Source organism: Phoca vitulina, unplaced genomic scaffold (genome assembly GCF_004348235.1).
Source record: "Phoca vitulina isolate PV1807 unplaced genomic scaffold, GSC_HSeal_1.0 scaffold45, whole genome shotgun sequence".
In the NCBI taxonomy this organism is placed as follows: domain Eukaryota; kingdom Metazoa; phylum Chordata; class Mammalia; order Carnivora; family Phocidae; genus Phoca; species Phoca vitulina.
In genome coordinates, this window is record NW_022589748.1 from 11,661,982 (window position 1) to 11,677,130 (window position 15,149).

General features: G+C 54.9%; 1 protein-coding gene across 1 annotated transcript in view; it reads left to right on the top strand.

The window, feature by feature from the left end:
• Positions 1-15,149, top strand: part of GTF3C1 (general transcription factor IIIC subunit 1) — a 70,447-nt gene that overhangs the window by 20,595 nt on the left and 34,703 nt on the right. The window contains exons 7-10 of the mRNA XM_032430726.1: positions 8,921-9,088; positions 10,901-11,016; positions 12,095-12,401; positions 13,040-13,257. Coding sequence (XP_032286617.1) covers positions 8,921-9,088; positions 10,901-11,016; positions 12,095-12,401; positions 13,040-13,257 — 809 coding nt within the window. The remainder of the gene's footprint in view (positions 1-8,920; positions 9,089-10,900; positions 11,017-12,094; positions 12,402-13,039; positions 13,258-15,149) is intronic.

Consider the following 15,149-nt stretch of genomic DNA (forward strand, 5'->3'; position numbering starts at 1 on the left):
CAAAATTTGGATTATATTCTTCAAGTGTTTACTAGTCATACTGTGTTATTCATTTGGGCTGAGAGCAGAAGGGAAGAGAAATAGAAGTTAACTTTGTGATTCTTCTGAAAATGAGGGCCAACTGGAAGCAGGTAACAGAAGTTGTATGCCCTGGGGCCAATGATGGACACACGCAGTCCGCAGGTTGTCCAGGGTCAGGCCAGCACGTCCAGCACTGAAAAGGATGGGGAAGGGGTCTGAGCTCCTGTATTCCCCTGTTTATGATGTAGACTCTCCCCATAGCTATTAACTCATGACCCTTGAAAAGAAAGAACAAATTCAACAAGATTACAGGACACAAGGTCAATATACAAAATTCAGTTGTATTAACAATCTGAAAACAAAATTAAGAAAACAGTTCTCCTGTTAGCATCACAAAGAATACAATATTTAGGAATAATATATTCAGGCAAGAGTATAAAACGTATAATCTGAGAACTACAGAACATTGTTGACAGAAATGTAAGATCTAAGCAAATGGGAACATCCCTTGTTCATGGATCTGGAGATTTATTTATTTTTTAAGATTTTATTTGAGAGGAAGAGAGCATGAGCGGGGGTGGGGGGAGGAGCAGAGGGAGAAGCAGACTCGCCGCTGAGCAGGGAGCCCAACGTGGGGCTCAATCCCAGGATCCTGAGATCCTGACCTGAGCCAAAGGCAGACGCTTAACCGACTGGGCCACCCAGCCTCTCTGGATCTGGAGATTTAATGTAGTTAAGATGGCAGCACTCCCCAGACTGGGAGAATCCCAGGGGACTTGTGTGTAGACACTGACAAGCTAATTCTAAAGTTCATATGGAATTGCAGGGTACCCAGAAAGTTAAAGCAATCCTGGGAAACAAGAATCAAGTATTGTAGGAAGACTTAAAACTTCCCAGTTTTGAAACTACTGCAAAGCAATAATAAGCCAGTATGGTAGGGGCACAAGGATAGACCGATCAAGGAGTAGACTTGAGAGTCCAGACGTACACCCACATGCCGGCGGTCAGCTGATTTTCAACAAGGGTGCCAAGACCGTCCAACGGAGAAAGAAGCCAGTCGCAAAAGGCTATTGCTGTAGGATCCGTTTAGAGGAAAATCCAGAGTGGGGAATCTAGAAGTAGATTAGTGTTTGGGGCTGGGATGGGGGCACCCAGGGTGCCAGCTACCAGATCTGAGGTGGGGAAGATGTTCATGTTGGACTGGTGACCGACGCACCTACCTGGGGAAACACTAAACCATGGATGCATGCAGTGCACGAGGTGAATGGTGCGGAATGTGAATCATAACCAGTAAAGCTGTTAAAAGTGAACACCAAGAAACACTTGTAACAGGGTACAGCAAACTAAATTAAGGTCATTAAAATGGCAAAAAGCGACATTTGAAAAGTTATAGTAGGATTAAAGTATACAAGCTCAGGAAAAAGAAATGAGCCGTATCAAGGAGGATTAAAACACAATAAAATAAAGATAAAGGTTTAAAAGAGCTTTGAAACCAGGAGAGTAGAATTAAAAAGAATGAAGATCAGAAACACAAAAAGGATAAAGGGTGAACATAAACATGAAAAGAATAGAAAAAGAGCTGAGTTTAAGGCCTAGAAAATTAGTGGCTGGCGGGGGGGGGGGGGGGTTGGAACCAGTAAAATCAGTTAAAAATACCAAGATCTCTTTCAGTTAAAAGTGGCAAAGTTGATAAAGGATGCCAGCTCAAAAATGAAGGGGAATTATTCTCTATTTAAGACAAATAAACAGACATTTTAATATGGCAAAAAAAAACTATTAGAGGCAAGCACCTAAAAGGTAGAATAAGGAGTAAGATCCTCCATGGCGTTAATTCCAGACCTTGAGTCATGTCAAGCAGGGCCCCAGGCAGCCCTCCCGCTCCCGAGGGCCTCAGTACCTGGGGACAGGGTCCTTGCTGGGAAATAGTCCTTTCCTTGTGGCTCCTCTGCGGCTCTCCCCAGGAGGGAACCCGCCCTTAAGCCTGCTGTGACCTTAAGGGAACGTCCCTCGACCTCCCTGAGCAGGAGAACATGCCCGTCCCCGCTGCGCTGTGGAAGGTGCAGGCGGGCGGCAAGGGCGAGGGGTGTGGGGCTGGGGGGGGTGGTATTCTGCAGAGTTGGACGGGGGCTGGTGGCAGTAGGTGTGCCACACAGGACTGGGGTGGGGAGGGCCTGGCGAGGTTGCCCTCGGGGCTTGGAAGAGGCCAGCGCAGGGACGGGTGAGCGCGTGCCTGGCCTCCCAGGTGACCACCTGTCCACAGGTTGGCAGGGGGCCAGTAAAGTGACAGATGTGTCCGTGCTGGGCGCCGCTCCATTCTTAACCGGTGCCTGGCTCAGAGCCCTCAAGAATGGTTCGCTGCTGTCATGCTCAGCCCAGCACAGTTTCCACCAGCCCTTTCCTTCTGTGGGTCTCTAAGAACTTTCAGGGACCTAAACGAGTCAGTCCCTGACTCAGCCCAAGGGTTTGGGAGGTGGTTCTTGCACTGGGTATTTAATGGTGGCTCTGGAACTCTCGGCCGGCCGAGATCATTTCTCCAGTGTCCTAAAGCTTGTGAGTCCTCTTGTATGGACATGATTTGTCAGCACCCTTGTTACCTTGTACAGTTAGCAAGGGGAACTTAGGTTCCATGGGCTTATCTTAGGCCATGAGAAAGAGGAAGGCACCAGGGGAGATTCTGCCGTTTTGTTCTGTCATTTTGTGGACAGTCTTGGAACCCAGGGAGAGGTGGAAAAGCCATCCAGATAATATGTCAGGTTCTGTGCCAAGTGTTAGTGCTTGATTCTGATCCTTTGGGCTACCCCATCAAGTGGGCGCTCTTCTTTTCCTTCCCTCCACTGATAAGAAAACCAAAGCACAGATCCCTTGCCTCAGGTCATAGAGCAAGGACGGGCCGGTGTGGAGGTTTGAGCACAGAAGGTGTGAGTCTCTAGCCAGGGCCCTCTCTACCTCCATCAGAGAAGGAAGGGGCAGAACTGATGGGCCGTGGGGGCTGGTCGGTGAGCGCCTGGGGCCTGAGCAGGGGCAGGGGCTGAAGGTGGGGCCAGCCTAGGACAGCTGTCCCAGGGGCAGGGGAGTCGGAAGATGTGGGCTCCCCCTGCCGGCCTTCTCTCCAGTCCATCTTCCACGTCCACCACAGAAATAACTTCGAGTCATGCCTACTGAATAAAGGCAAACCGGGCTACAGAATAAAAAATACAAGATTCATTGCTTGGCCTCTAAAACTTCAACAGTCGGCCTTCCCCTTCATCCCCACCCTCCCACCACCCTTTGCCCGTGTCTGCCTGGTCGATTCCCATGTGTCCTCTAGCATCCCCCTCCAGAGTCCCCCCTCTCAAGCTTCCCCTGCCTAGCCCCGCGTGCCGCCTCATTTCCCAGCGCTTCTTGCCAGTAGAGCCGAGCCTCCTGGCTCCTTTCTCTGTAATCAGGGAGCATTTAGTGTGCTTCATTCGTGAGGCTGAGCACCTTGCCTGCATTCACTCCTCTGGTCCTTCCCAGCAGGTGAGTCCAGCCCTGCTGTTAGGATTATGCCCGTTTTACAGAGGAGGAGCCTGAGGCTCAGAACGCTTAGCCGATTGCCCATGGTAGAGCCAAAACTCAAACCCTGGCTTGTGTGAAACCCAAGCCGACTGCTCACCTCCTCTCCCCTCCCCTCCTCTCTCTCAGACACCACCCTTTGCAGGGCAGGAACCCTGTCTTCTTCATCTTTATGTGTTCCAGGCCCAACACAGAACAAATGCTTGAAATTGAAGTAGAGGCCCCACGCAATCTGATATTTTCAGCCCCGGTGATGAGGTATGACCCTTGATCCTCAAGAACTTGAATTTTCCAAGGTTGCAGTAATGACCATGGTAATGATAAGAACAGGAGCGAGTGCTGCCTATTGAGCATGCTTGTTCACCAGGCGCCACGGTACTGAGCACTCTGAGGAAGATACTGTTCCCGTCCCCATTTTCTAGCTGAACTCACTTAGCTGTGGTTATCCAGCTGGTAGGTGGCAAGGGCAGGTTCTCACCAGAGACGCTCCAGAGCCCCTATTTCTTTCTTTTTTAAGATTTATTTATTTATTTTAGAGAGAGAGCAGGGGGAGGGGCCGAGGGAGAGGGAGAAAGAAACCTTAGCAGACTCCATGCTGAGCATGGAGCCCGATGCAGGGCCCCATCTCTTAGCCCTGAGATCATGACCTGAGCAAACCGACTGTGCCGCCCAGGGGTCACCAGAGCCCAGATTTCTAACTGGTTCTATCACCCTGGGGTATGGGCTGCAGCACCCTCCCTCATTTGGAGTACAACCCTGAATTCCGTGTGTCTAGCAGTTACCCAAGGCTGTTTTCTCCTTAGAATGTCCCATGGGCTGTTTTCTCATTTCAGTTTCCAGACTACTGGAATGACGCCCTAGCACTGACCATCCTAGGCTCATCCAGGGGTGTGGGGGGGGCGGGGCAGGACGGGAGTGTATACATAATATGAATATACCTAACCTCTCCCTGGCTTACCAGTAGGACTGTCCCTTCGTTGGTGACTTCCAAGAGTAAGTCTGCCATGGTGCTCATTTGTTCCCGTCCTGTTTTTGTGCTCTCCTGGGTTCATCACATGGAGAGCCCCAGTCTGCTAGGTGGCCAGGTGAGATCTTGGTTGGGAATGTGAGAAACACAGGCTGTTGGTCCCACTTCACAGCAGCTCAGGATTTCCATTTACAGGGAATGGTGTTTTCTGGTAGAAATTGGGAGTTGCAGCCCCGCCAGGTGGCCCAGTGTGGGAGAAAGGCCACTTTCTAGGTGTGAGACATCCATTAGGTTACTTGACCCCTCTGAGCCTGCTTTCCTTTTTCATAAGATGGCAGTAGTCATGTGCAGAATCTGCACGATGATTAAAACAGCTTCTGCAACTACCTAACCCAGTGCCTGGTGCATCCTAGGTGCTCAGGAAGGATTCACTCCTTCCCTTCTTCCTTTCTGGGTCTTCAGAATGTTGAAATGAAGCCATTCTTCCTTCATGCCATGGCCAGCCCATCCTGGATCTTTGGCACAAAAGTACTGTGTGCTTGGTTTGTGTGAAACTGTGGACATTAGTGCACACTGTATCTTTATTTTTTTAATTTTTTTTTTAAGATTTATTTGAGAGAGTGAGTGAGAGAGAGCACGAGAGGGAGGAGGGTCAGAGGGACAAGGAGACTCCCTACTGAGCAGGGAGCCCAATGCAGGGCCCGATCCCAGGACCCTGGGATCATGACCTGAGCCGAAGGCAGATGCTTAACCGACTGAGCCACCCAGCTGCCCCTTTAAGATGCCGAGAACGTGTGCAGTGATCTGGTTGGTTCTCTCTTGCCTTTTGTTCCTGGAAAGTAAGCCCTGCACCCAGGCATCCGTGGTTGCTATTAACAGGCCTGTGATTCCTCCGATAAGGGTTGCTGGTCACTGAGGTGGCAGACACAAGTTTGGGTAAATGATCGGGGTTTCCTTGTCTGATGGATCCAGTGCTGTTGGGATTCGTGGCAGGGAAATCAGCCATGCTGTGTGGGATGGGCAGAGCTGCAGACCCCGTGGCCCCAGACCTCACCAGCAGCCATCTGGATGGCCTTCTGGAAGCACAGCGGCCTCGCGCTGAGCCCAGTCTGAGCTGCTTGAGCCGAACCCTCCACTGAAAGTATGCTGTTGTGGGGCTTACGGGGGCCTCCAGCCTCAGACTGTGCGATCTGAGGGGTCAGTTCCCTTAAAGCCCACGACACAGCAAGGGCTCGCTGGTAGGGTCAACTGCTGCGTGCCCCCCCTCCACAGACATCCTGTCCGGACATCTTACTGCTAACGCGGGGGGTAGAGAACCTCGGCTTCTCACTTTGCGGAGCTGAACACAAAGAGCTCTGCTCAGTCATTTCCCCAGAGTCTCAGGTCGTGGAGCTGAGATGACCCATGTCTGTGTGACCCTGGAGCCCAGCTTGGTCCCGGTGCTCCTCTATAGGTCCGGCCGTCCTGGCTGCCGCCAGTGGGGCCGTCAGGACAAGGCTGTGACGGGCGACGGGCATCAACTGCTGTCGAAGCAGAGGGGAGCCTGGGTGCCGACTGGAGGCTGTGAGGAGCAGAAGCCGGGAAGGCTGAGAGGGGTTTCCCTCCTGGCCCTTTGGATCCACGAGGGTGTAGTAGCCTTTCTCCCCCACCACCTGTGCTGATGTTGAGCGCTGCCAGGTGTATCTTTTTCGTGGCCGGTTAATCTCTTAAGGAAGTTAAAACGGGGTGGAAGACCTACGCCGGGCTGTTGCTGAGCATGCTGGTCTGCCGCCCCTACGTGCTGCATTGGGCCACCGCTCCCACAGAAGCCAGCGTTCCCCGCCCCGGGTCACCCACTGCGCTCGGTCACATGGATGCCTCTGAATTAGGGGCCGTATGTCGTCTGAGGTTTTGGACCTGGGCTCGGAAGCCAGACTGCCTGGTAAATCCCAGCTCCTCCCTTGCTAAGGAGCAGGAGCTTGGGCAAATGCCTTAGCTCCTGGTGTCCTCAAGTGGGGAACGGGATGGTAGCCGCCACCTCCTCAGGCCGTGGTGAGCACCAGCTTGTATAACACACGGAGAGCTTCGATCGATGTCCGGCACGCGGCATGCGTTCGAGCAATGGTAATCGTTTTTATGTTAGGAGCAGTCTCTGCGGGCCCTGTCTGAGAGGCGAGAGGGGGGCTGAAAGGCGTGGGAGGGGCTTGGGTAGAGAACGGGGGGGGGGGGGGGGGGAGACCGAGTGGGGAGTGACTCGGTGGTTGGTGTTCTGCCTGTGTGTTGGTCTGCTGGCTACTAGGAGGAAGTCCCAATGAACCATGCAGTTCTGGTCACTTGAGCCTTGAAATAATTTTCACCCATACAGGCGGGCCCAAGGCTCCCCCTTGTCGCCATGCCTCCCCTCCTGGTCGTTTTAGGCTCCCATCTGGGGAGGGAGAAATGGAGGGAGAGTGCAGGGGAGGGACCCCGAGCAAAGGGCAGAGCCTTGGGAAGCAGGGGAACGTGAGAGGGCCTGGCAGGTGTGGAAGCCAGGGCTGTGACGTCATATTTCTTCTCTTGAAAAATCACGAACGGGGGGCGTACTTCCTGTCACTGTGAAGAGTGCAGGCAAATCAGCACCAGCCTGAGGCTTCCCACACTTCTGCGACCATTTGCCCTAGGCCTGCCCTCCGGGAGGGTTCTGCTAGATCGGCCTAGGCCGGACCCTGCTCTGAGGGTAAGTCTGATGAGTTCAGGGCCCTGAGATGCATTACCGTTTGTGAGTTTCACCTGCAAGCCACATGCTCTGCCCCACTTGGGGTATTGTGCCTGCTCTTGCCCAGTCAGTCTGCAGTGCTCGGTGCGAGCATTTCCCACCCCACGGGAAGGCCCTCGGTGGCCACAGCTCCTGCGCAGAGGCACTGGGTGGCAGAGACCAGCTTTACTGCGGCCCCTTCGTACTGGTACCTGGGTTATGCCCCTCGGTGTCCAGGTGGAGAAACCATCTGCATCCCTGCTCTAACAATTGCTGCAGACTTAGTGACTGCAAACAGCACTGTTTTACGGTTTCACAATTCTGGAAGTCTGAGATGGGTTTCCTAGGGCTAAACTGAACAATGTCGGCAGGGCTTTGCTCCTTCAGCAGGCTCTAGGAGAGAACCCGTTTCTTGGCATTTCCAGTTTCTACAGGCCCCCTGCATTCCTTGGCTCCTGCTCTCTCCCTCCACCTTCAAAGCCAGCAGCCTGGCATCTTCCAGTCTCTTGCTGTGATCTTCCTGCCTCCCTCTCTAAAGGACTCTGACATTGACCCACCCGGATTCTCCAGGATAAGACCATCCCCACAGCAAAAAGCCTTAACTCACTCATGCCTGCAAGTCCCTCTTGCCACAGAGGGTAACGTATTCACAGGCTCCAGGTTGCGGGAGTTGGCCGCCCTCGAGGGGTCCTTATTCTGCCCCCACACTCCAATGTCCTAGCACCTATTAGTGAGGGATCATTTCTTCCACAGTGGAGACCTGTGATGCCGCCCGAGTACCTTTGCCCTTGTTGCTTACAAGCTCCAGAGCGCTTGGGCAAGTCATGTCGTCCTCTGAACCTCAGTTTCCCCATCTATATAATGCCTCCTGGCATTGTCAGGATCACACGAGTGAGTTCGCCCTAGTGAACTGTTGAGATGTTTTTGCTCTCCCTTGCAGCTTTTCTCTTGGTACGGCCATGGCCCAGGCTTGTTACTTTTCTCACATGGTGCTTGCATGGGTTGGGTGTGGGCGCATTGTGAGTGTCTGAAGGGCCGCGCTAGCCCACAGAGCAGTGGCTTGTCGGTGCCCCACCGCTCAGTCCCTCATTGTTTGTGTGGTTCTGGAAAGCTAGCGCACAGAGTGCTGTGTGGACCTCTTCGGGCTGGCAGCTTTTGCCTCCTTCTGGAGTTTTCTTGGAATAAATTCCCACTCTTGGCATCACTGGTGAAAGCCTTCCAGCAATGCGCTCAGAGGGTTCTAGAACGCGTTTACACTGCTGCCGCGACTTACTGGCAGTGAGTCTCCTCTTAAAAGGGGAGAAGTGGCTTTCACCCTTTGGGCAGTGCTGCTTATGTGCTGGGCACCGTGCTGGGTGCTGGGGAGCCGGCGTGGACAGGCAGGCCCGCTTCCTCCTGTCGCAGAGCTTGTCTCGAGCAGGAGAAGGCTGCTGTGTGGTTAATAGGACTGACGCAGCACCTCATTGTTCTCATTTGCATTTCCTTGTTTACTAATTATACGGAACACAAAATGGTTCTATGGAGGACACATTCAGGTCTCGTGCCCCGGGACGTGCTGTTTTCAATATTCTGAACTCCATCCGTTCTCTGGGTCTCTGTCTCAGCTCTGCCCCCTGGCCCCTGCTCCGCCCCCCCCAAGCAGTGTTCTGCTCATTGCTAGAAAACATGCCACGTTGCGTTCCTAGGGACGGACGTCATGGTGCGCTGCCTCAGGCTGCTGAAAGAATTTAAACGGAAGGTCGAGGATGACCATGACCAGGACGACGATGAGGATGAGGAGGTCATCTCCAAGGCAGTGCCCCCGGTGGACATCGTGTACGAGCGGGACATGCTCACGCAGACCTACGAACTCAGTAGGTCCCATGCGCGCGCCCCTGCGGGTGTGTGACTCCCGCGCGCCGCGGGTCCAGGAATGTGTTGCCCACGTGGCGAAGGAGAGGCCTGTGTTGTTGAGAGTGGGAAGCAGCAGGGAGCCCCATGGTTCCCTGGAAGGGTCAGGCTTTGGGTCGGATCTGAGCATGGTAGAACGGTAGCAAGGTCCCTGAGCCTCCGTTCCCGCATCTGTGCACTGGGGATGATATGCACCCCAGCGCGTAAGGGGGACTGAGTGAGGAGTAGAATCAGAATGTCAGTGTAGGGCCTCTGTGGAAAGCCCTAGAAGCTGAGCCATTAATGCAACAGTGCAAAGATGCGAGAGCCACCCCCCATCTTCTGAAATTGGTCCAGACTTAATGCAAGCTTGGAGTCTAGTGATGGCGGGGGGTGGGTAATCATCTCTCCCCACTCCTCGCCCTTTCCCTAGACCCCCTAGAATCCACTAAGACAGCAGTGACCCAGAGCCGTAGATGGGGTGGCCGCGGGTCCCTGTGGGGAGGAGGACAGAGGAGGTGCAGTGGCCACAGGACGCGAGTCAGCAGCTGGTACGGAGCCACACCGGTGAATCAGCACAGCCTTTTTGAGGGGCTTTTTGGCATTTTTTTATCAACTCTTAATATCACTCCAAATGGGTTCCTCAGAACACAGTTTGGGAAAAGCTGCCCTTAACCCTGTCATGCCCCCTTTGAGCACGTTATTAGTTTGATATGGTGATACATCCTTGTCCCCTTTTTTGATTTTTTTTTTTTGAGAGAAAGTGCAAGTGTGCACTTGGTTTGGGGGGTGGGGGAAGAAGAGGGGGAGAGAGAATCTTAAGCAGGCTCCACACCCAGCAAGGAGCCCAGCGTTGGACCCGATCTCACAACCCTGAGATCATGACCCGAGCTGAAATCAAGAGTCGGACGCTTAACCGACTGAGCCACCCAGGCGCCCCGCCCTTCATTCTGATGTTTATTTTTGTGCAAGTACAAGGCTGTAAGCTCTCCTTTCTCCAGACGGCTCATACCCGGCAGCCTCAAGTGTGCACTGCAGCAGGAAATAAAGCGGGAACTGTTTTCTGAACACAGAGCTTTGCCGCAAAGCCTGCCCTGTGGTTTGTGCACTTTGGTTGGGGGGGGGAGGGGCTCCTGCCATGCCTGCCCCCATGCCTACCAGGCTCCGTCCTGGAGTTCCCAGTCCCAGAGCCACTGAGTGAATTTCAGAGGGCTTCTTGGAGGCACAGACAGTGATAGCACGTAGTAGGGCAGCAGCTGCCAAAGTAGAGGGAGCCGGTAATAGAGCATAGTCGCCTGCCGCTCACCTACTGCGGTGCCCGGCGGCATCTGGCCCCCCGGCCCACTGGCCGGCAGCTGTGACGGGCGGCTCTGGCATCGGGGTTCGGAATGCCTCTGAGTCTGCCCAGAAAGCCAGGGAAATGGACAAAAGTTCTTAATTAAATTTTTTTTAAAAAAACAGGATCCGTTTCATGTATCTGGCAAAGTCCCCGGGGAAGAGCGAGCTGCCTGCTGCTGGGCAAAAGCGATGGCACCGGAGCTGAGCACATCTGCAGCCGGGCACTTGCCATCTACTGTTCTGACGGGGAGGAGGCAGCACCAAAGCATTAGGTTTTGGGAGGAGTGTTCAAGGGTCCTTGGTAGGGCAGGGAGAGAGGAGACAGATTGTATTCTGCGTGTTGGTTCCACCACATTGACGAGTCTGGGCTTCACGAGGGTGGCGGGAGTGGACGTGGCCTTGTGCAGGAGGGCTCCTTCGCAGAGGCCGAGGCTCACACCTTATATCGTTTCCCACAGTTGAGCGCAGAGGCACGAAAGGAATTTCCCAAGCTGAAATCCGAGTGGCTATGAATGTGGGAAAGCTGGAAGCAAGAATGCTGTGTCGTCTTCTTCAGAGATTCAAGGTTGTCAAGGTAACATCACGAGTCATGCGCATGCTTCATAGTGTCTGGGTGCGCACGGGGCGTGATAGCCAAGGGCTGTCTCAGCCGGTCTCGGTGGCAGATGGCTGCGCACAGGCACATCATGTCGTCCCCCCCCACCACCCCCTGCCGACTCCCTGACACTGGTTTTCGTTGGTTTTCACTTTTTAAAAACAGAATGAGTCTTCAGGTCTGAAAAGTCAGCAGGAGATGTGGCCGTGTGGGGGGCATAGCCGTGTGGGGACTCCCAGGAAGCTGGCTAACCTCCTGCAGCCCCTTTAGTCAAAGCAGGTGCTGTCCGGGGGCCCTCTCCACTCAGGCCTTCCTCTCTCTCCTCACTTGCCTGGCTCCTGGGGACAGCGAGTTGGCTGACCGAACGCGTCTGCTGGTCCCCTTTCAGAATTCATGCCTGCATTCCAGCCCTATCCTTCCCTCTCTTCTTGCCAACATTTTGACCATTTTGCTGGAAGGCTGGATTACAGTCGAGCTAATGATTGCAGAACGCTTGGCGTGTGCCTTGGCATGAGCTTGGCGTATAGAAGATGTTGCTCTTCCTGCCATTAAGGGCCCGGGGAAGCCCCTTTTCCCCTGTTCCAGAAGATAAGAATGAGTGTGGGTTGGTGATGGCCTCATCCTCCGCCCCCAAGGCAGGGGCCGCATGGAGCTGGTGACCTCCAGTCCGTGACAACATTTCTGAACCCTCGAATCCTGCATAGCTAACACTCACTGCTCCCTAACCATTTCCTGTAGGCCTAGTCCCGTGTCAGGCACTGGGGAGTTGGGGAGGGCCAAGTTAGGACCCTGCCCTCAAGGAGCTCACGGTCCCGTAGAGCAGACACGCGCTCAGGATTGCAGTGTGGAAAACCATCTCTGGCAGGCCTGTGGAAGCGGCACCTGAGAAATGAGCAGACAGGAAGACAGTGAGGGAATGTCAGCGGGGCCGACGCGGGGCCCCGGTGGTGACGGGGGAGGTGCAGGAAAGATCAGGAAGCAGCCCCCCGCTCACCCGCATGCCTGAGTGTTGTCACGCGCTCCAAATGTGATTGAACACATCTCCTATCCCCTCCAGGGGTTCATGGAAGATGAAGGGCGTCAGCGGACCACCAAGTACATCTCCTGCGTGTTTGCAGAAGAGAGCGATCTGAGCCGGCAGTACAAAAGGGAGAAAGCCCGGAGCCAGCTGCTGACCACAGTGAGCCTGGCCTCAGTGCAGGAGGAGTCACTCGTGCCTGAAGGGGAGGACACGTTCCTCTCCGAGTCCGACAGCGAGGAGGAGGGCCGCAGCAAGAGGAAAGGCAGAGTGTCCCAGAGTGACGGGAAGGCCTGCCTGAATGCCAGTCTCGGGACCCAGCCTCATCAGTCCACCTCAGCAAAGGGTAGGGGGTGCCCTCGGGGTCGGGGGGTGGGGAGGGCGGGTGAGGCTGGGGGTGCGTGTGTGCCCTCCATCTGAGCTGCTGCCGATCCCGCCCGGCTCTGGGGATGTTCAGAAAACAGCCCATTCAGTTTAGCGGACACCTGAAGATCTCCTTGGTGCTGTCCTAACTGGGGACCTGTTGGTGTCACATGATCACATAATCCTAAATTTGGAGGAGACGGTCATGTGGTCTGTCTCCTGGCTGCTTGCAAGTCAGTCCTCCTTGGCCAATGTTCATTTTGTTTTGTTGTGTTTTTACTAGTAAGGGGATGTGATCCAGTTAACTTCCTCCGTCCCCTACCCTCCAGCCATATGATGAGCCCTCAAGTTTTTAGTTGAGTTAGAACTTTGTTAAACGTGTGGCGGGTGGAGCCCACGACAAGTTTGCAGGTCTGGCGTCCAGCCAGGCAGGGCAGTGGGCAGTGGGGTGGGGAGGGGCACCCACACTGCTCACTTGGTCCTGCCCCCGAGTCCTCCAACCAGCCGCATGGAATCCTGGGCCCGCATGGGGCTGGTCCCGCTGCCGAGGGCAAGTGCCCTTCTTGGTGGCCCTTGAGGGGGCTGCAGTTCGCTCATGCTCCCCCCGCCCCTCCGCTGCAGGGGGCTGGAAAGTCGGAAACCTGCACCCACAGAAGAAGCAGCTGCCTTCCTCCCTGGGGGCGGCTGAGGAGAAACGCTGCCAGAGCTCCGCGAGCAGGGACGGCCCGCAGGACCCCGGCAGCTCCGCAGACCCCGGCGTGTCCTTCGGCTCCCGCTGCACGAAGAACAGCAGCGGTGACATAACTGTGATCGAAGAGGTCAGGCTCGAGAACCCAAAGGTGAGTGCTCACGGTGGGGCGCGCCCTTTCTCCGACGGGCCGCTGACAGGCAGAGCTCGGCCTTCTCAGTTCTGTGCGCCCGAGTCACAGCAACCGCGGCAAAGCCAGTGAGGGTGCGAGCGCTGCGTGCTGAGTGCTCCCAGCCAGAAAGCGGCACTGTTGTTTACACGGCCTTGTCATTTCCAATCACTCACTCTTTCTGTTGAAGTTTATTTTGGAAGGAACATTTGTTTAGATGAGCGGTTCTTCCCACTCTCGGCCGACTTAGCCTCCCCGGGGACATCTGACGTGTCTGGACGGGGCATGTCTGCTGGTCACGGCTGGGGGAGCGGGGGCCACCGGCGTCTGGGAGGTGGAGGCCAGGGGGTGCTGCTTAGTCTAGAATGTGCAGGGACAGCCCACAGGGGAGAGTTAGCCGGCCCCAGATGTCAGCAGTGCCCGCGCCGAGAAGCCCTGCCTTAGATGAACGGCCGGTATCATTTGCCATGACAGGAAGGTAATTATAAAATAGATCAAAGAAAACCCAAACTGTTCAGTACGTTCTGGCTAGGTATTATTGGGTGTCACCGCGTTAAAGACGCGATAGAATCAAATGCTTTCCATCAGCGTAATTAGAAGGATTAAAAAGGCCACTGACACGGGAGCGCCACTCTCGTGATGGGATTCAGTTCACCTTATGCTGTCCTTTGTCACTTGAACATGTCCCCTGCGCTTCAGAAGCACAGCGTCAGGATGAGGCAGCTTGCGCAGGGCACAGCTGGGATCGGGGCGGCTTTACATGCTGGTCCTGCTCGTTCGTGGAGGCCTCACGGCACCCCTGTCAGAGCGATGTCGGCTCTGGGCCGGGGCAAAACGGGGAGGTCCCTGGGGAGTGGGCGACTTGCCTGCCCGGCAGATGCAGAGTGGGGACAAGAACCCATGTGTGTGGAGCTCCCCCTTGCTTCTCCCTCACTGGTGTGGAGGCTGTGCTCTTGGTACCAGCCTTACGGCAGAAGCAATGGAGCGTGGGGTGCGAAAGCTTTCTCTGGATTTTTCTAGAAACTCTCAACCCCTTCCTCGCCTTTGGATGCCATAACTTCTCAAGTCCCGGCTGGGACTGTGTCTCACTGAAGAAGCTAGGCCTGCCAGCAGGTGGATCCCAGCAGGTTCCGGAGGGTCTGCCTACCTTGCTCACCTCCCTAGCCCCTTGGCACCTTCTGATCAGGTTTCATGTCTCCAGTAGCATGCACGCTCCCTCCAGGTTCTAGAATGCCTTTGCCTGGCTCAGCTCTTTCTCTTCCTCTTCCTCTTAGAAATCTGTTCCCAAAGTAAGAGCAGCATGCTGTCCTTCTTTCTGCCTTGTGCTGAGAAGGAGGTGTGAAGGCCATATCTGGAGGGCCGTTGGTAGAGCACCTCTTTACCTTGCTCTCCAGCTGCGCCCCCCGCCTGCCCCGGCAGGTGGCCCATGTACTCATGCGGCTCCCCTCCAAAATGCTCTAGTGCGGGAGAGCACAGAGGTCTTTCTCCTGGGCCCCTTCTTGAATCTTGAGCCCTTTTGAGCTGGTTCCCCTTCAGGAAGGAACCGTGCCTCTCCTGAAGCCCTGGCCCTCAGCCGGGAAGTGATCTGGGGCTCGCTGTTCTGACACCAGCAGCTAGCAGCCTCCTCGAGCTCGTTCTCGTTCTCCTGAAAGTGCCGCGTCGAGTGAGGGGGGCATCCAGCGCGGGAGGCCCTGGGCCACCGTGGGGTGCTCATTTGTGCCAAGTGATTTGCAAGGAATATGTTGGAGTCGGGATTTCCCTTCCCTTCAGGGGACACATGGGGGTTTTAATAGATCTGATCCAAGGGCAAATGGAACGAGTTCACGGAAGCTCTTAGAAGACAGGAGCCATGAAGAGAACCGTGGGCATTTTGG